Source organism: Barbus barbus, assembly GCF_936440315.1.
Source record: "Barbus barbus genome assembly, chromosome: 48".
Lineage (NCBI taxonomy): Eukaryota > Metazoa > Chordata > Actinopteri > Cypriniformes > Cyprinidae > Barbus > Barbus barbus.
The window spans coordinates 12,167,457-12,190,124 of NC_136726.1; the positions used below are offsets into that span (position 1 = coordinate 12,167,457).

General features: G+C 37.6%; 1 protein-coding gene across 1 annotated transcript; it reads right to left on the reverse strand.

The window, feature by feature from the left end:
* Positions 1–6,621: 6,621 nt before the first annotated feature.
* Positions 6,622–22,447, reverse strand: LOC306867003 (interferon-induced GTP-binding protein Mx-like; the record flags this gene model as incomplete). Its single annotated transcript, XM_079412473.1, has 9 exons — positions 6,622–6,843; positions 6,933–7,142; positions 15,353–15,475; positions 15,625–15,703; positions 15,955–16,153; positions 16,244–16,382; positions 16,463–16,617; positions 20,310–20,447; positions 22,258–22,447. The coding sequence occupies 9 exons, from the start codon at positions 22,445–22,447 to the stop codon at positions 6,622–6,624; spliced, it is 1,455 nt and encodes a 484-aa protein (XP_079268599.1).
* Positions 22,448–22,668: the final 221 nt, after the last annotated feature.

A 22,668-nucleotide genomic window follows, 5' to 3' on the forward strand; every position in this document is an offset into this window, starting at 1 on the left:
GAGGCTTCGAGGCAGATGAATTTGCCTCGATAATTTTTTGTAATCGAGTTACTCGAGTTACTCGAGGAATCGTTGCAGCCCTAGATCGCGGTTGCATAAAATGACCCAAAACACCTTGCCAGTTCAGTCTAGGAGTTTATAAGGGCAAAGAAATGGAAAGTCTTAGATTGCCCACGTCAATCTCCAGATTTAAATCCAATTGAACATGAATTTCACCAGCTGGAGAGGAGAGTAAAGGCAGAAACTCCCCAAAACAAGCAACAACTGGAATTGGCTGCATTAAAGGCTGGGAAAAGTATTTAAAAGGATGAGACCAAGAGTCTGGTGATGTCTATGGGTCACAGACTCACTGCTGTGATTGTGCGCAAGGGATCTGCAACTAAATAATAGATTTTAATCTTTTATATCTGCCTTATGTTCAACTGTCCCAATACTTATGCTCACATCAATGAGTGAGATGAACTCTAAAAGTGCTGTTCTTTTTATTTGGTAAAACATGTATGTGTTGAAACGGCTAATAATAAAATGTGACATTCTGTAGTTTTGTCTCATATTCATCTTTTAATCATATTTGCAAATGTCTTGACTCCACAGGCAACAGAGCAATTTTGTCTTTACTGTTCCAATACTTATGGAGGGCACTGTATATACTGTGTATATATATAGTTGTATAATATGTAAATTATAAAGCACTAATATAAGTAAAATATAAGATAATCTATTATAATATGGTTATTATATTTATTGTATTGGCATAATATTTATCTACCTAAATTGTAAAACACTTTTATGACAAGGTAATGTTTATTTTATTATATATGTTTGTTATATTTTTATTATCATCTCACACATCATGGATCTGCATTTTCTATAATGTATTTCTATAATAAAAATACATATCTGATATGACTGATTATATAACTAGCATCAAACAAACAATACAATTCTTATTTTCAAGGATTAAAGATTAGACATAAAAAAAGAAAAATGATTGCACAACCACCCATTAGGTGGCAATATGCACTAAGTGTGCAAATGGCCTTTGAACAGAAGAAGAAGAAGAAGAAAGAAGCAGTATGGGGCATAGACATAATAGAGGTAGACGCAGCATCGACCGATACTCCCTACTGGGGCTGACGAGACGTGGGGCCGCCATCTTGGACCGGTCACCCGCTCCACTCAGTGGAGTTCAAGAGAGGTGAGCTTGGCAATGTGGTGCAGCCTTATCTTGAGAAACACAGACACAACCAATGACAACAGGTCGAAATGATGGTTGTCAATCCCAAACTGTGTGTCCTCAATGTGTTCCCCAAGTAGAAAAACATCCTCTGTTCCAATCTCCTCCCGGACGATGTGTGGACTGTCGACACCTTCGGAGCTTGATTTGTTGAAGATTGGCGGATCACCCTCTCTGCAGCTTTCAGCAACTTATAATAATAATAATACAAATAAATACATTATATTTATAATTATATAGCGCTTTACACAGTGCTCAAAATAAGAACAAATCAACCTTAATATACAAAGATGAAAAAAACAAGATAATAAAATCCAACCTTCACTGTGCCTTGTGATGGAATCACTAGGCCGCCGTTATTTTTCAGGGTTAGAAGGTGGTAGCTCTTGTCAAATGAAGATGGTACAGCATCACTGACCAAGTTACACGACACACGTCACAGGACAGCTTTCGTAGAACCTGCCGGACTACAAACCCTGCTATGTAGACCAGAGCATTTTCCACCAGACCACCAATCCGAGTGGGGAGATAACTGTGGTCACACACAAGGGCTGAAATGTTGGTGAATGGAGATGGGTGCTCTTCAGCAGTTTCAGCAGAGGACATCTCCACAGCAGACAGGGACACAGTGCTATCTTGGGCAGCCACATTGCCCGTCTCACCAGGTGAGACACCACACCGAACCATCAGATGGCGGAAGATGGCCTGGAACTGGCGTGCCGATGTATTGTTATTCCAACCGCCTTGTATGGAAAACAGGCACACAATACATACATTACTCACAAGATATAACAAAGATATTCATTAAGTATATTTTCAGAATGTATTGTAATTAAAAGAACACCAACCCTACCTGATGCTCTGATTGAATTAAATAGGAGCTCCAAGTGATCCTGGCTGAACCTGTATGTGAGCACATACCGCTGAACTTGGAGCAGTTCAGGAATCATCCGCATCAATGTGTCGATATTGATGACAAATCCAATGACCGACAAGTACCTGCAAAAAAAAAAAAAAAAAAGTTTTATTACTCTGATCATCAGTAACGTGTAATCACCCATTCTAGAGTGTTACATTGCCTATTACAGGGGTGCAAACTCACAGAAAATGAAGATGATAAACAGCTACCAGGCAAGGCATAGCCATGATCCTAGTAGAAAGAGGGATGAACATAGTTTGAGTAATGTTTCACTTCACAAACATCACTTTGACACCACTAGTTTATGGCCCACATTCTTTCTTATAGTCATCACCTGTCAAAGCCACTGTGTGCTGAGTGTGTTTCCAGCAGCCAATGGGGCGTCTATCTCTTTATGTCTATGGTATGGGGCACTTTTTGTTAGTGTCTGTTTCCATAGTGACTCGTCTATTCATCGCTCTTTATCACACTTCCACGTTTGAAAAGTGAAGATTCAAATAGTAGCGTAAAAGAACTTCCACTGCAGCCTCTATCAACGGCTGGGCCCATAGCACGGCATCGTTGTGGATTATTTATGTAGAATTCAGCACATATATGTCTTCTAAAGACACCAATCTCAGTTTACAACAATTAATTGAGTATTATGAAACGAAGGAATGTGTTGTCAGGATACCCCGATGTGTATTTCGTGACTTAAACAGGAGCGCGCGAGCCATACTGTATGTGTAGGCAATTCTTCACAATCTGATCACCTTATTTCATTACAGAACAGTGAGAAAACTAAACAAACAACATATCACATTAATAAGCATTAGAATTAGCCAAAGCTTAAAACATCAATTATGACTAAAGGCTGTATAGGAGGGTTAAATGAAAGGTTTATGGCAAAATTGTTGTATTAAACAGGCCTAATACACTCATTTTTTCAAAAATAAACAAAATAATATTAAAAATAAAATCAGTCCGAGTAGGCCTATTCCTCTGGCAGTAACTGCATGCTCTTCATTAATCTGACTGGCAGCGCTGAGAGTCGCGTCGCTCAGATAGGCTCATGTTACACAGTAAAATGAAGGCTGACATGATACATGGGATGGAATCGGTGTAAATACGCAGTTTTAACATTGACGTTTATTGCGTCACTGTTCAACTAAACTAAATTAGTTTAATTTTCTATTAGTTTTTTGGCGTCTGTCCATTGACAATAAAGCAGGCGGAAATTCCTTTACGCTACTAATCGGAGCCGGATGTGACGACACGCGGACTGTGATAAAGGTCTATTGAGACTGTCTTGAGTGTTAACCAGGGGGCTGTTCCATAAAAGACGCTAAGAAAAGCGGGGATTAAAGTCCAAAACCTGACTTGAAATAACCTAACAAATCAATCGGGACTAAAGCGGTTCCATAAACGACAATTCAAGTTCACGCAATCTGACTAATGCTATCAGGTTCAGTGAGTCAGGATAATGTGACGTACACGCTTATTCTGAAGCAGCCCTTAATGTCGATCATGGATCAAATCGATCCACCATAGCAAACAGCGAATATTTGTGCTGTTTAACGCATTTGAAACATTGTGTTTTCCTCAGTGCATAACTGATACGTCACAGGTATATTTTTTACATCTGTAAATGTCAGAAAGCCATGCAAATATATCCATTTAGCTGTCAGGAGTGGGCGGGGCTTATGCGAGAGAACGAGCGCTGCGGCGCGCATGCGCGCTACACAGACAGAGCAGAATAGAATACTAGCGCAAGAATTCTGAATAAAATATACATTCTGCTAAAATATTTGTTGTTGGACATTAAATGTGACACATATCATTTTAAATTCCTACATGTATTTTTATGATAGCTGTTAATCACTAGCTCAAATGAGTTAAATGTGTGTTCCTCTTATCAGTTAAAATGTACTCTGATTTCTATTATAAATTTACATTTTTAATTCAGTGATTTTAACTTTTGATTGTGTTTTTATGCTTTAATGCTTTAAAGAGCCATTTTAGATTGTAATGTTTTAATGTTCTAATAACCATAAAAGGTACAGCTGTCATAAATTCAGAGAGAAAGGCGGCATGGCTAGAAACTGCTGATCAACTGCATGCACAAGTAGCAACTATGTTAAAATGTCATTCGCCTACATTTTGGGCACAATACATTAAATACAGTTGGTTGTAGCCTATTTTTTTATTTATTTGATTATTTAAGGTGTATTTTCTGTTTTTGGACCGATAATAAATTAAACTGACTGTATGTGAGAGAGTCAGTGGTAATATCGAGCTCAGCTTAGCCTGACAGTTAGCCTACAGTTAGCCTACTCCGGACCAGGTTAGTTTACCAGCATAAGTTGCCGGGGTAACTGAGTTTGAACTTTTTTAAGTTTGATTTATGAAACCGAATCTATCAAAAATAAGCCTGACTAACCGAAATAAGCCTGGCTTATACTCTAATCTTGGTTTATGGAACAGCCCCCTGGAATATACTCTGGGAACCAACATACCTCGAGTAAGCAAGGTTTGGGTTGATAAACTGAAAGTTCAGGGTTTAGCAGGGGCCTGTTCCATAAAACAAGTTTACCAAATAAGACAGGCTTATTTCAGTAATTCTGACTTATTTTCACTTGATTTGGTTTCTGAAATCAAAATTACCATAGCTCAAGCTCAGTCACTGTGGCAACTTATGCTGGCAAACTAACCTGGTCCGGAGCAGGCTAACTGTCAGGCTAAGCTGAGCTCCTCTAACTCTGACCAATAGGAACGCATCGATATTACCACTGACTCTCTCACATACAGTCAGTTGAATTTATTATTGGTCCAAAAATAAAAGTATACAGAAAATACACCTTAAATAATCAAATAAATAAAAAATAGGCTACAACCAACTGTATTTAATGTATTGTGCCCAAAATGTAGGCGAATGACATTTTAACATAGTTGCTACTTGTGCATGCAGTTGATCAGCAGTTTCTAGCCATGCAGCCTTTCTCTCTGAATTTATGACAGCTGTACCTTTTATGGTTATTAGAACATTAAAACATTACAATCTAAAATGGCTCATTAAAGCATTAAAGCATAAAAACACAATCAAAAGTTAAAATCACTGAATTAAAAATGTAAATTTATAATAGAAATCAGAGTACATTTTAACTGATAAGAGGAACACACATTTAACTCATTTGAGCTAGTGATTAACAGCTATCATAAAAATACATGTAGGAATTTAAAATTATATGTGTCACATTTAATGTCCAACAACAAATATTTTAGCAGAATGTATATTTTATTCAGAATTCTTGCGCTAGTATTCTATTCTGCTCTGTCTGTGTAGCGCGCATGCGCGCCGCAGCGCTCGTTCTCTCGCATAAGCCTCGCCCACTCCTGACAGCTAAATGGATATATTTGCATGGCTTTCTGACATTTACAGATGTAAAAAATATACCTGTGACGTATCAGTTATGCACTGAGAAAAACACAATGTGTCAAATGCGTTAAACAGCACAAATATTCGCTGTTTGCTATGGTGGATCGATTTGATCCATGATCGACATTAAGGGCTGCTTCAGAATAAGCGTGTACGTCACATTATCCTGACTCACTGAACCCGGATTGAATTAGTCAGATTGCGGGAACTTGAATTGTCCTTTATAGAACCGCTTTAGTCCCGATTGATTTGTTAGGTTATTTCAAGTCAGGTTTTGGACTTTAATCCCCGCTTTTCTTAGCGTCTTTTATGGAACAGCCCCCAGATGGTAAATTAACCCTGCTTTCTGGAACACCCCCCTGTTGTCAAACTGATGAAGATGTTTTCTTGATTTGCTGGTGCTTTTTCTATTTGCATGTGTTTTCTGAAGTTGCAGCGAGTTGAGCTCTCAACTGAAAAATTATATACATCAGAAATGTTATCATATGCGTGGCAAAAGATAATTCATACAAGCAAGTGCATAGTGAAAGTGATTTAAAAAAGTGAAAACATAGTTCATTCAATTAAATTTTATTTGTATAGCGCTTTTCACGATATATGCTGTTAAGCAGAACATTTCATGCAACTGAACTTTTCACCCAAAACTGTTCATGACATTTCCTTTTTCTAATGCTGTTCTTAATTTCTTTAGCGCTCCAGAGAAGATCAAGCAGGCAGCCCTAGAAAGTCACGGTCCACAGAGAGAGCCTAGTAAGATACTTTTACAACTTATCATGTGATTAAATGGCATGGAAACAAGATGTCTGCCAAAATTATTTTTAATTGGTTACATGGAGTCATTTCATTAAAATGGCTGATACGTATTAAGATACAATACTAAGAATGTTATATGAGTTAAACTGCCAGAAACATTTTATAGATTATCATTATCAGATACATTAGATAAAGTTTAAATAATGCATTCTATTCATATGCTGAAGAGAGTTTTATAGATTAAGTTTTCAAATACATCATGCATTTTCAGGTAATATCTTCTAGTAAGATGATTGCTCAAATAAAATCACTAAGTTGTCCCTGTGCAGCAGTCAAACGGTCCAGGCGGGCATGTAGGTCTTTGCGTCTTCTACCAACATCAGAGTTCTCAGACAGGAGCTCGATCACATTTCCATCCAGTAAACTCAACATATCAACAGACAGGAGCTGAGCAGTTTCCTTCAGCAAGAAAAAGGAGATCATCATGGGCAGTTGGTCAGACATCCGCTGCACTACAATCTGAAAGAAAACATGCCAACAAAAGTTTCCTACACAAGCACTGCAAGTTATTCCTGAATAAAACATTAGATCATCATATTGTATACTACCTCATAATATGCCTCCAGCAGTTCACTGTAATTGCTTTTTACGTTAAAGACAGGTAATTCATCTTCTGAAAATTTCTCAACGCTAATCTTATTCAACAATTTCAAGTAGATGGGATCTTGAGTGTAGATCATGTTTTCCATTTCAAACTGCTCTGAAATCCTCTCCTCTGCCTTGGCATGTTGGCTTGACTGAATATTATTGATTTTATCCTTTTAGAGTCAAGTGAAGAAGTACAGAGAAAAGATAACTTGATTAAACGTGATTAACAATGCAAGTTTGTTGTACATTTCTATTCCAACTTTTAAAAGGAATATTTACCAAAGTGATATTTTGAAGGTTAGTGTAGTTCTGGAAACACTGATTAACCACATGAGTGAATTGATCTATGATGATGTCTTGAGAAAAAAATACATAAATCAAAAGACAAACCGATGTGCTAAATTCAGATGTGCTAAAACTACAAAAACTTTCATTTGTGCTCTAATCATTTGGTTTTATACTCAGTACTCTCACATGAACATGAAAGTGTGTGACGATACCTTTGATGGTGCCGAGTAATTTAATGGCTGGTGCTTTAAGTGTGGCCACATGCTTCTGCAGAACGTCCTCAAACATTCTGTAGTTGCTGAAGCCGAGCAGTTCCCTCCCTCTGTATTTGTGACTAACCTGTATTATTTCTGCAGTCTTGACATTACCTTGTTTGGGATAAAAAAAAAAAAGTTTTGAAATTAATTGACTTTTTCATTTGAACTTAGAACATTTGAATTCACTATTTTGCTATTCTAAGAATTCTAAGAAATTTGAAAATATACTCACAAGATGCCTTTGAACTCTCAAGATGCTCATTCCACTTTTTGAATTGCTCCCGAAGCTGGGCAAACAAATTTTCTTTAATAATCAGCTCCCCTAATGATAAGTGCTGGATTTTTGTATTGAATCCTGTTAAGGTCTGGGGAGAAAAAAAAAAGTATTGTTACATGTAATTGTTTCAAAGTTTCATTACATAATAAAATTAATACTACAAAAAAAAATAATAATAATAATTATATAAATTCTTTACAAGTAAAATGGTGAAAGATTTTATTTAATATACAAACTTAGTTTTTTTTTTTTATTTGTTTGGTACTATTTTCATAAGCAAGGTGTTGTAATGCATTTAAGCTATTATTTCAGCTTTTAGGGAATCAAGTGTTAAGACTCGGGTGATTTGATTGAATTGATATTAATCCAAAACGTATAATTTATACATTATTAACGACTCGTCCAGCGAACGTTAAAATCAGTACATCTTAACAATTTCATTTATCTTCGTGGCCAACGATAAACAAACAAAATAGTAGTTTATCAAATTTTAGGTAACGCGATCTTTGGCAAATAGTTTAGGCTTGAAAATCACACAGCACAAGACACCATTCTACGGAGACCCTAAGAGCTCATGGTGGTGGAAAGATTTCGGGGTGGGTGAAAAAAATTTGGGGTGGGAGGAAAAAATATTTTCTCTCAAAAAACTTTTGCATTCCCTCGGAAAACTTTTGCGTTCTCTCTGAGAACGCAAAGTTTTGCGAGGGAACGCAAACATTTTGCGAGGGAACGCAAACATCTTTGCGAGGGAACGCAAACATCTTTGCGAGAGAACGCAAAAGATTTGAAAAATATTTTTTCCTCCCACCCCAAATTTTTTTCACCCACCCCGAAATCTTTCCACCACCATGAGCTCTAAGGGGCTCCATACCATTCTTTATCAATGAAACAAAATTTTATTTGCTAATCTACGCTAAAATACTAAACAAAACACACATACACACACACACACAGGAAATGAGTTATTGCGATTTGAAGAATTGGAATTGCGATTGGTCGAGGGAAACCTCCAGGGCTGCTGGTTTCTTCATTGCGTGATGTCACTGGGCAAGCCCTCCTGTGAGTGGTTGGTTTCCTGGTGACGCAAGAGTGGCTACGCTTTGAAGTTCTTTACAGTTCTTGCGGCTTCAGGTTCTAATACCTTCTTCAGTAAGAAGTTTTGACCAAGTGGTTCGAGTGTGGGTGATCAGCTTGATGTTAAGTCTGCGAGCGTTTCGCAGCGCAATCAGGGACGAAGCCAAAGATTTCAAGCAGCAAGCGAGCAAGCAGAGTTGGGTGTCCGTTTTAGCAGGCTGATTTCAGTACGCCCACTAGATTCTCCTTCCAATCCAATTGTCCCTGTAGGGCGGAGCTCCGCCCCGCACGGCTTCTTTTCCGTGCATACATTATCTGCTTAGTTATTTTATCACATGAAGAAAATAACGTAGCAGATTTCTATACGTGTTGTAATCATACATTATGATGCTAAAGGTCAACTTTCATCCACACCAAATTATTGCTGATGAAATTAGCTTTCGTTCAACATCAGTTTGTGTGTTCTTTGTCTGCGCAAGAAAGCAGAAAAGTGTGCGTTTCTTGGAATGCGTGGAGAACGAAGGGAGGGGTGTTTTTAGGTCATGAGAATGTCAGCTGTGGATCTGGTGATTTTCTTAGCTCAGACTCTTCGTAAAACAGTCTTCCCTTGTTGATACCATCATTGAATTATGCGTTACACAGTCATCCTGGACTATTTCCAGATACAACGTTCTTTGTCCTGTGTTGGGTTAATTATATTTAAGTGATAAGAAAAAACAGTGAAGTTCCGTTCTTAAATACATCCAGATGTTCTCCTCAAATTTATCATTGCTTTTAGGGGTCTCATGAGATGATAAGGAGAGCATGGCAGGAAGCTGGTCAGACAATTCGGCGTGGTGCTTATCATTTATTAATTTTTCAAATTGCAGATGGTGAAGAGGAGGCTTCTTAACTTCTGCTAAGGAATGTGCTGGCCTGCAATTATTTTGTGTGTCCGTTCAATAAGGTTCTACAGTGTATATTTTTAAAACACTTAGTACAAAACTTTAAACTGATCATACTTGTAACACCACTAGTCATTCTTTCAAAACCTGGTCTCATGATTTTATTGTAGTTGCACATATTTTCATTCCACATAATTATTGTTTCAGAACACAACATCATTGTGATATGCATTGAGAATATTTGGTTTAATCACCATGGACTAATGAGACAGAGCGGGTTTTACAAGCCTGTCTCGACCTTACTGATTGGAGTGTTTTTGAAGCTGCTGATGATCTGGACGAGCTCACAGAGACTGTAACATCATATATCAGTTTCTGTGAGGATATGTGCATTCCTACCAGGACTCATCTAACTTATAACAACGACAAACCATGGTTCACTGCAAAACTCAGACAGCTCCGTCAGGCCAAAGAAGATGCTTACAGGAATGGAGACAGAGTCTTGTATAAACAGGCCAAATACACACTGGAAAAGAAGATCAGAGTGGCAAAGAGGAATTATTCCGATAAGTTAAGGATCCAATTCTCTTCCAGTGACACAGCTTCAGTGTGGAAAGGTCTGAAAGACATCACCAATTACAAGACACCACTCCAGCACTGTGGAGAATCAACAACTGGCAGACAATCGTAATGAGTTCTATTGTAGGTTTGAAAAAACACCATTCACACCTCTTGCAACCCTCCTCTCCCCCACACCTGAACTGCAGATAAGAGAAGATGACGTGTGCCAGTTCTTCAAAAAGAACAAGAGAAGGAAGGCACCAGGCCCAGACGATGTGACACCTGCCTGTCTGAAATGTTGTGCTGACCAGCTGGCCCCCATCTTCACACAGATCTTCAACAGATCACTGAAGCTTTGTGAAGTCCCCTCATGCTTCAAACATTCCACCATAATCCCCATCCCAAAGAAACCCAAGATTACAGGATTTAACGACTACAGACCTGTGGCTCTAACATCTATGGTTATGAAATCATTTGAAAAACTGGTTTTGGCTTATCTGAAGGACATCACTGGACCGTTACTGGATCCCCTGCAGTTTGCCTACAGAGCAAACAGGTCTGTGGATGATGCAGTCAACATGGGACAGACCAGGGACTTATGTGAGGATCCTGTTCGTGGACTTCAGCTCGGCCTTTAACACTATCATTCCAGACCTCCTCCTGCCCAAACTAACTCAACTCTCCGTCCCCACCTCCGTCTGTCAGTGGATCAACAGCTTCCTGACAGACAGGCAGCAGCTAGTGAGGCTGGGAAAATACACATCCAGCACCTGTATAATCAGCACTGGAGCTCCTCAGGGCTGCGTTCTCTCCCCACTGCTCTTCTCTCTGTACACCAATGACTGCACCTCTGAAGTCCCCTCTGTCAAGCTCCTGAAGTTTGCAGACGACACCACACTGATTGGCTTCATTCAGGACGGTGACCAGTCTGCTTACAGACAGGAGGTTAAGGAGCTGGCTGTCTGGTGCAGTCTTAACAACCTGGAGCTCAACAGCTCAAAATTGTGAAGATGATTGTGGACTTCAGGAGAAACCCCCCTGCTCTCCCCCCACTCACCATCATGAACAGCACTGTGACTGCAGTGGAGTCATTCAGATTCCTGGGCACCACAATTTCTCAGGACCTGAAGTGGGACATTCACACTTACTCTATTGTGAAAAAGGCCCAGCAGAGGTTGTACTTCCTTCGCCAGCTGAGGAAATTCAATCTGCCACAGGAGCTGCTGAAACAGTTCTACTCTGCCATCATTGAATCCAACCTCTGCACTTCAATAACTGTCTGGTTCAGCTCAGCTACCAAATCTGACCTCAGAAGACTACAGAGGGTAGTCCGGACTGCTGAGCGAATCATTGGTACAACCTTCCCCACTCTCCAAGAACACCCAGCACACTCCCTCTTTGAATTGTTGCCGTCTGGTCGACGCTACAGAGCTCTGTGCACCAGAACGACCAGACACAGGAACAGTTTCTTCCCTCAGGCAAACCATCTCATGAACACTTGAACTCTTAACAATAAACATGAAACACACAATACTATCATACTTTTTATTTTTATTTTACATACATACTTATTACATTTCAAATTTGCACCTAACATACCTGTACATACCGAATTGTCTATTTTGTATGTTGTGTTTGTGCTATTTGGCACATTGTCCATTTTTGTATATTTGTGCATTATTTATTTTTGGTCATTTTTATACTGACCAAACAATATTTTCTGTCCCCTAACCCTAAACCTACGCCTTACAGAAAACCTATTTGCATTATTACACTTTCAGATAAATATCATTTACTATTTTTACTATTTTTTTCCCCTCGTGACAATGTCAAAATTTCAGGTTTTACTATCCTTGTGGGGACAAATTTGTGTCCTCATATGTCACAAAAATGCACGTACACACACACACACACAACCACACAGGTTTTCCTATCATTATGGTGACATTCCATAGGAGTAATGGGTTTTATACTGTCTCCCCCTACACTAACCCTACTCCTAAACCTACCCTTACGGGAAAAAAAATTCTCATTGGACCCAAAAAAAGACAATGATTTCAGATATTGCCATCTTTGTGGGGACATTTTCTCCCCATAAAATAGGGTTTACCTGAACCACACACACACACACACTTACAAAATAGTGGTTATCATCTTAGACAAATCACTTTTAGTATAAAAATAATTAATTGCATTTGGTTATCCCTAAATTGCAATCACATTCTGTAGAAACTATATATCTATAGAATATACAGTGCCCTCCAAAAGTATTGGAACAGTAAGGCCAATTCCTTTATTTTTGCTGTAGACTGAAAACATTTGGGTTTGACATCAAAAGATGAATATGAGATGAGAGATTAACATTGCAGCTTTTATTTACAGGTATTTTCACCTGGATTTGATACACAACTTAGAAGATAACACCTTTTGTTTGATCCCACCCATTTTTCATGTTACCCAAAGTATTGGAACATGTGACTGACAGGTGTGTTTTGTTGCCCTGGTGTGTCCTATTAATTGATTATTCAAACAATAAATAGCACTGAATGTCTGCACTCAGTTTCAGATCCGTGCAGACTGCATTTATAGTTAGTTAGACGTGTAACCAACATGAAAACCAGAAAGGTGTCTATGGGTGAAAAACAAGCAATTGTGAGAAGATGAAAAATCAATCAAACCATTGCACAAACACTGGCAATAGCAAGTACAACCATTTGGAATCTCCTGAGGAATAAAAAAACCACTGGTGTACTAAGTAACACACCTCAAACGGGAAGATCAAGGAAAACATCTGCAGTTGATGACAGAAACATTGTGACAGCTGTAAAGAAAGACCCTAAAACAACTGTTAGTGACATCAGCAACAACCTCCAGAGGGCAGGAGTGAAGGTATCACAATCTACTGTTCGCAGAAGACTTCATGAACAAAAGTACAGAGGCTACACCAGAAGATGCAAACCTCTCATTAGCAAGAAGAATAGGAGACGAGCCTCAAATTCTTGGACAAGGTTTTATGGACTGATTTTATGGACCAAAGTGATGGAAAGGCTAAAAGTTAGGAGAAAGAAAGAATCTGCACATGATCCCAAACATACAAGCTCATCTGAAACACAGTGTACACAGGTGTACATTATAGTACACATTACACAAGTAATGCAATGGCTTGGGCTTTCATCGCTTCTTCTGGGACAGGCTCATTAATCTTCATTAATGATGTAACACATGATGGCAGCAGCAAAATTAACTCAGAAGTCTACAGAAATATTTTGTCTGACAATTTACAGAAAGATGCAACCAAACTGATTGGGAGATCCTTCATCATGCAGCAAGATAATGACCCAAAACATAGTTCCAAAACAACAAAGGAGTTCATCAGGGGCAAGAAGTGGAAGGTTTTAGACTGGCCAAGTCAATCTCCACACTTAAACCCTGTAGAGTATGCATTTTACCTGCTAAAGAAGAGACTGAGAGGAGTAACCCCCAAAACTGAAGGAGGCTGCGGTGAAAGCCTGGAAAAGCATCACAAAAGAAGAACGCAAAAGTTTGGTGATGTCAATGGGTCACAGGATTGATGCTGTTATTGAAAGCAAAGGATTTGCAACTAAATATTAAGTCTTTTTCACTTTAATCTATGTTAATTCTATCTGTTCCAATACTTTGGGTAACATGAAAAATGGGTGGGTTCAAACAAAAGGTGCTATCTTCTAAGTTGTGTATCAGATCCAGATGAAAATACCTGTAAATAAAAGCTGAAATGTTAATCTCTCATCTAATATTCATATTTTGATGTCAAATCCAAATGTTTTCAGTCTACAGCAAAAATAAAGGAATTGGCCTTACTGTTCCAATACTTTTGGAGGGCACTGTATATTCTATAGATGCACCAAATTAACTATTAAGATTAGATAATAGACAAATATATTAAACTGAATGAGAAGTCATGCAAATGAAAAGTTTGATAGTAATAGCTTCATGAAAGGCAGCTACTGCAAATGAAACATTTATATTGATGAAACTGAAGTGTAGTGAAACAGTGTAGTGAAAAGAATATTTTGTGATTGTGTGTATTGTACTAACAGAATTGAAAATATGCTGAAATATTTGGAAAAAAGTGCACTTTTGATGATCTGTTGTGATAGTAGTAGTAAGAGTTTTGAAAATTTACCAATTGCTTGTGAAAATTGCGCTAAAGCAAATAAAAAAACTAAACATACAAACAAGACAAAACTGTAAATATAATAAGCAGTAGGCTAATCATCAGGGTCCAAGCAGTTTGGAAATGTGGAAAAAATGACCAATATAAGAATATAAGAGCAGATTCTGTGGATACAGCTGTATTGTTGAAGAACATCAACACTGCTCAAAAGTTTTTAGTTTTAGTGCCCCCTAGCATTGGAAACTGATGAAATGTAGCACTGAAGGCTAGAAGTCTGTAAAAACAGAGCATATCTTCAGTGATTTACATTGCGCAAAATGTTTTAAAATATAAATATACATTCTAAAACAAAAATGACTTATTGTCCATTGTTTTAAAGCAGATGTTTAGATCAATAATTTAAAACTGATAATAAATAAAGACATAAGAACAGGCTAAATGTTAATGAGTAAGTAGGAAGAACACACACATTTCATAGGAACATAGAGTAATATGCGTTTCTGTGATTTCTGTATCTTGTAAAGTAGACTTATATTTATGCCCAGCTTCAGCTGCTGCATAATTGTGTATGTGACGAATAAAAAAAAATCTTGATATATATATATATATATATATATATATATATATATAATGTATATATATAATGTAATGTAATTACATAAGCCCTTAGAATCAAATGATAAAACTTTTAAAATGACTACATGGGACATGGACTACATGGTCAAGTTTCTGTATATTTAGACTATATAAACTAATTTCACAACTTTCATTTGCACTGATATAGCAAGATGTTTTCTTCTTGCTGTGTAAATGCATTTAAATTCTTCATGTTTTGAATCTGTTGATCTTCAGCCTAAGAGAATTCAGTTCTTAAAGTTCTTACTTGAATGAGGAACATTTTGGCTCCCTTAAGGTCCTGTGGCGGTCCAGCCTCACACTCCTTAAGCTCATTCCTCAGATCCCACAAATCCTTTTTTATCTGTTCATTGAGCTGTGGCAGTGATTTCTGTCAAAGAAAAAAAAACACACACACACAAAATTTGGTACACAACACTTTTTTTTTCACACAATGCATAAAGAATGTGAATACACCCAATAGATGTAGTAAAAAATTAATATGAATAGGTCTTTTGAGTAGGACAATTAGAAACTTACTTTGATATGATCAACCAGATGCTGAGACAGTTTGACAGCAAGACTTTTAATAGTTGCTTTTTCCTCTTGCAAGAGGCAACTGTAGACAACCAGATATTTTATAAAAACAAAAACTGTGCTTTGGCCATAGTGAGCCTTACTAAAAATATAGAATTGCACTTCTGATAGCCAAAGTGAGGTGCATATTTTTGTAACTTCAGTATACTACCATGATAGAAAACTGTTGGAATGTGAAAACAAAGTAACATGATTGAAACATAACAAATCAAGTCTTAATGACACAAATTTTAGGGAACACAAAGTAACATTATATTCTTTTGATGTTATAACCTGAAATGTTCATGGTTTCCAAAGAATTCTCTCTCCATTTGTGCTGAATCCTTTAGAGAAATGTCATCATCGATCTGCTGTTGTCCTCTACACTTCACCATAATGTAACCTTTGTGGAGAGGAATCACTTCATTGTTGACAATTCTCAAAATTCTCTTTTCTGTTCCTTTATCTATGAGGTCTGGCTTGGTCAAAATGGCTGTGAGAATGAAAAACAGTTATTTAGTAAAATGGGAATTTGCAGACACAGGTGCTCATTTTATGTTTTGTGGATTATGTGCTTCATTACCGACAGTTCTTTTGCCCTCAGGATCTACTTCTTGAGCCATTTTTAATGCTTCTGTTGTTGCAATATCAGTGTTACATGGGCATACTACCATGATTATTGTCTCTTGCTTCTCAATATATTTCATGATCATACATTTGATCTACAAAATATGAAGACATTTTTAAAACTGAATAAGTATGGTACTGAATGTGGATTACAAAATCAGATTATTCTACCTACCTGGCTTGCAATATCTTGTGGTTGTCCATTTACTGGGACTCTGGCAATTCCAGGTAGATCGATTAGTGTGAGGTCACATACACCTGGTGACATGACCTCTAACGTGATAAGGTCATCACATATTGCTACCCCTTTTCCTGCCAGCACATTCTGAGCTGTAAAACACACACACACACACACACACACACCATACTTAACTGTGTTTTTCAACCCGAATGCATTGGTCAAGTTTATACAGAGAAGCTTAGCTGAGCAATAAAAAATTCTAACATTTTTAGAATTAATTTATGAATCTTGGAGTGTGAGTGATGCAGCAATAATGGGTTGTTGATGTGACATGGCATTTTCACTGTCCCACAAGATAAAAATGAATATAATCAATATTGTTGTTATTTAAAATGCAGTAAATGGTTAAACATTTCTTTGTCCTATATGGACCTGTTGTTATAAAAGCTGCAATGTTATTATATTTTTTTTAAATTTGAGCTAAATCTCAAAATTGTCCTATGGTGTGACGGTCCCATGCATGGTTCAATAAATTTCAACTTTTATAAATGAAAAAGAAAAGCATAAAAATGTTAATAAATACCCCTGGCATAATTTGACAAGTGTCTATTTTAGTAAATGGCAATCCTTTTTGTCATCCATATATTTATGAAAGCGTAGGAACTTGATAATTTTTGTCTCTGAAAACCATGTCCTCTGGTGTGTTTCTGGTGTGGTCCTAATTTTAAATCAGCCAATTCCAGAGAAAACTTTAATTAGTTGAAAAATCCCATTCATGGTCGTGTTGCTGAAGCCCCCTGTGAAGCCCATGACGTGCACATGGTCAATTTTGTCTCAGAATTGTTCAAATGTTTAACTTTTTTGGAACCACTACAAAAGTGTTATGTTTTGTTGTGACACCCCTAAAATATACTTTTTAATTAAAAACTACATAATCATGGGAAATTATGCAAATGTGTCTTGCTTACCTCTAATGACAGGTTAGCTTTGAATAGCAAGGCCTTTAATTGACAGAAAAAGGTTGAAACGTCCTATGGTGTGACAGAAAATTTCCTACGGTGTGACATCTGTACTGTCACACTACAGGACAAAGATGTCACACCAGAGGACAAGACCTCTTTAAAAAGCATTTTAAATAATTTAATAAGATTTATTCAACTACTTTTTATTCTTTTTTGATCATTTTTAGTGTTCTTAAATGCAATAATTACAAAAATTAAATTATTTTCTGATGTTTTTACAGAAAACTTGTACTGTTATAAAGTGTCACAAAAATAAGTATAAAATGTGCTACTTTGTTTTTGAGACAGAATTGAGGGAGAGAAATTAGTGGAAGAGAGAGGACATGGAAATATATAGAGAAAATTAAAAGGGATCCACGCAGAGAGGAGGAGATCCTAAGAGAAAGTAAATAGAAAAAGAAATTAAATAGAATCAAAATGACTAGGGTTAGAAGAGTTTCAGTAACATACTGATTGACTAAGAGTGAATTTTGTTGATGAAAATTATTTTTAGTTTTGTTTAAAAAACGTTGATATTGTTTGTATCAAAATAAACTTTCTCCTTTGACACTTTCAAAATTAAATAGAAATAATTTAATAACTACCATTTCTGTCCTTTAGTGTGACTTACACTTAAAAGAACCACAGATTTGTTTTTATCTAAAAAGTTAAAATGTAAAAAAATGTTAAAAAAGCAGTGAAAGAATTGACAAAGTTGGTGACCCTTTATATTTTCTCAAAGATCAGACTTCACACTACGTAAATATACGCATTTCTTTTTCAAAAAAGGACTTTTACAAAAAAAGCATTCTTTTCTGCCAACTACCCTAATGCAAACGCAAATGCATATATATATATATATATGCATAAATCCAAATATCATGTAATTTGTTCAACATCTACAGTCTGATATGTGTATGTGTTGTAGAAATTAGATGATGAGCCATTTATTTACCAAAGCAACCTGACAGAATTTATTATCACATAACTTTATTAACACATAAACTCCAGTGCCTGATATTAGGTGAAAATGGCTTATTTTATAAAAAGAAAAACACTGATTATATTTAAGAAGTCTTATTGATGTGGTGAAGAGAATCTGCAAAAGAGGCACTATGTTACTTTTTTTAGGCTGAAAACTTGCAAATAAATAAAAGAATAACAAAGTTGCATCAGATCAGATAAGTGACAGAACAGAAGTTGAGATAGTAGTAGAAGTAGATAGTTTTAAATAACCAATGGCAATATACTGATTTTGGGACAGACAATGTATGATTTTGCCACAATTGGCAGAAATCTTGTGGTGTGATTGACTAGAATGCACTAGTCGGAAGGTCGGAAATGGGACCTTCATCCCACAATGTCAGGAGGAATGGTTCCAGTATGACTTTTTATCCTGGGACAGAACTGATGTCAGCTGATGTCAGGTTGGTGAATACAGCCTATGAAAATGAGAAAATGTGCAGGGAGATGACCACGTGTCTGCATTCTGATAAAATAATTTCTTTAAGAGCAGCCCATGATGTTGTCCTAGTCTCCTCACTCCTTTGAGAAGGAGTACATTATGTGTACCCATGAGGAACCATTAATGAAGTCTCAACAACTTAAGATTGCAGCCATATACTGTAGATGTTAATACTGGATGCTGACATCCCCGCTTCAAACAGCAATTGCAGGAATGTGAGTACTGACTCAAACGAACATGGATAGCAGGTTCAACGGGTGACACCACGGGTGACGCATGTTGCACCAGTCCTGAAATATTTTGCATCACCTATTACACATTGCATACATTGGGTGCAAGGGGCTGTTGCATTTCAGAGTGTGTCTGACTTCTGGGGTGCATGAAGTCAGCCTTTTGGCCTCAGGGGTCACAATCACAACTGAAGAAACTCCAAACGGTGGAGAAACAGAAACAGAACTGCTCTTCTGCCCATGTAGAAGATCCTTCTGTGGAGGAATCTCCAGTGGGGTCCCTCATGTTAGTGACAGCAGGAAGGAGAAGCCATGTCCACGATGGCCACTGTGGAGCTACCAGAAGAATGCAATGCTTCTCTCTCTGGGCTGCGCTCCACTTCGGTTTTAGACACACACTTGTAAACTTCTCTAAGCACTTCCCCTCAGTGGAATCCCCACTGCTATTTTGAAGTGCGCTCCACTAAGGGAACGAGGGAAATTTATATGGACAGACCCTTGAACTTTAAATTTTGACAGAGGGCGTCTACTTCACATGTACACTTTTGATTGCTCCATAGACCACAATGCAACATGATCACTGCACATCATGTTTTTTTTTTATCTCCACCCCAAACAACTCAGTTAGTTTAAAATATATATATATATATATATATTTAAAAACAGCCCTAGCACACATACTGTATATACATATAGAATGCTGCATCAAACAAATTCTTAAGGGGAAGAAATTTAAATAATAAATTAACTCCATAGCAGATTTCAAGTGATTAAAGTCTTAGGACATTCAAATTCAACCCATTGCAATGGTTCTGTTAGTAGTGGGCAGTTTTTGTTGCAGTACCACTTCTATTTGCATTAGAATTATGCTCAGTAATCGCACTGAAAGAAATCTTGGATGTCAACAATGTCTTTACACAGTTTTGACAAACTGAGATTCAAATCAACCCAAATTAGTGTGTAAATTAAAACCTCAATCACAAGTTGTTTTACACAACATATTATATCATTGGTGATGTCACACATAGCTGTCAGGGAAACATCCACTACGAAGCACCGCCTTAGCAGACAGGAGATGCGAAACATAACTAGGTAGTCTTCGGAAGTAGGAAGAAAAGAAACAAATTGCAAGAATATTTACTAACCTGTATGTAAATCGTTTTCAAGTGATGATGAATCCCCAATCTCATTTTTTTTATCCCTGTAAGACAGAACAGCCTTCCAGCTGACTCCATTTTCCACCTTCTTCAGCCTCAGCTCTAGTGGACATCTGGTGACAATTCCTATAGCAAATACAGTTCAGTTAACAACTAGTAGAACACTTATAGTCAAATGTGACAATTGCTTCATATTCAAAAACACCAGTGCATGTGCTGACCAGGGGCGTGTCTACGTGGTGGCACCGGCCCCCCCAGAAATTCGGCTGGCCACCCCAGGTGCCCCCCCTACCAGATGTCTTGCGATAGGCTTGTTTTTAGTTAATTTCTAACTGCATCTGGCGTATCTTGGCATGTGTAGGCAGCTGCCTAGGGCCGCTTTCTTCTCTTCTTTATTAATTTTAGGCACTTTAGCGTGATCTAAATGACAAATGTGGAGAGCGCATAATGTCACGCGATCATGTAATGCGCGAGCACAAATCTCTCCACCCGCAAGCGGATTTCCTTCACTCGCACAAAACTGGACGTGTGCTTTTAAATCTACATTGTTCTTTTATGTATTGGCTCGGGTCTCACTCAGATATTGTGTGTATGCTCAAACGTTATCCTCGCATGATCACTGAAGACCAGAAAAGCTTTTTTTTTTTCTAATTCAAGTGAACAGTAGGCTTTTCTCACTAAATGGAAGCAAGCTGAATATAGTTAGCCTTCTCTAGTTATTAATTTTATTAATACTTATTTTAGTTAAGTGCTTAAATTGTAAATATGCATTTATTAAATTATTTTATGTAGTACATTTGTATTTTGTTGTTTTTGTATAGTTAGTATAGAAGCATATCAACCAGGTTCCAGAAATAATCATTTCAGCATATTTTCACATATTTTGTCCCTTCTATTTACATTTACATTTAGTCATTTGGCAGACGCTTTTATCCAAAGCGACTTACAATTGGGGAATACAAAATGCGATTAATCTTGAAGAGGCAATCAGACAGAGGAAGTGCTCGTAACACCAAGTCTCAGTCATTGTTCAAATAAGTACAAGCTAGTAAGCGGAGAGAAAGATAGAGGGAATTTTTTTTTTTTTTTGAGTTTAGGGTGAAGTCAAGTACTGCCGAAAGAGATGAGTTTTCAGTTGTTGCTTGAAGATTGCCAGGGATCCAGCGTTCCGGATAGGGGTGGGAAGATTATTCCACCAGCCAGGAATGGTGAACGAGAATGTTCTGGAGAGTGATTTTGAGCCTCTCTGTGATGGTACCACAAGGCGTCGCTCACTAGCAGATCTCAGACTTCTGGAGGGGATGTAGGTTCGTAATAGTGAGTGGAAGTAGGGTGCTGAGCCTGTGGTAGTTCTATACGCAAGCATCAGTGTCTTGAACTGGATGCGAGCTGCCACTGGTAGCCAGTGCAAGGAGATGAAGAGAGGTGTAACATGCGCTCTTTTGGGCTCGTTGAAGATCAGTCGCTGCATTCTGAATCATTTGTAGAGGTTTGATTGTGTTTGATTCTATTGCTATCAATATGCTGCTTCTACTTCGAGAGCAAATCCCGCATAAATATGCAGATGTCATTCCCAAAACTTTGCAACGTGTGTGTGGGCAAAAAACTAAGTTCTACATTTTAAATGGATTGCTTAGAAAGCTCGCAAAGAGTGCTCATAACCAATAAAGCTGTCACTCTTTGTTCATCACGATCTCACAAAGTTCTGTGAGGACCAATGAATCTCACACTGTGCAATTAATAGCCTATATAAAATAGGCCTATTAACATCGTGTATCCAACCCCTCCCCCCGGCCACCCTCTTTTAAGGCAGTGCCCCAGACTGCACCCCCCCCCCCCCCCCCCCCCCCCCCGGTGCTGACTAAAGAAATATTTTTCCTATTGTCAGCATTCATATCAGTATCTAATAGCAAATGAGATTAAAACCCGTCCTCACCACTCCCTCTTAGTAATGGAACTCCAGACAGCGCTTCCAACACAGAGCTTTTCCCAGAACTCTGGTCTCCAATTACTATAATAGTCGGTAATGCCAAGTCCTTGTGAATCCCAGCTGACCGCAGAGTGTCGATTAGATCAATATATGGACGAATGTTCTCCTCTAAATGACTGTGAACCGCTCCCCTCATTTCCTGCCTATAAAAATAATGTACATTTTATTGTAAAACATCCCTGATTCACAATATTACTTATTCCGTTTATGTCCTTCTCTATACCTTTTATTTGTTTCAAATGAATTTGTATATTAAATTTTTTTTCACTTTATTATGCAATAAAAAATAAAGAACTTTGAATTTGAATGTGAAATGTGCAAAATGAATTAACTTGAATTAAACTAATGTACATTTCT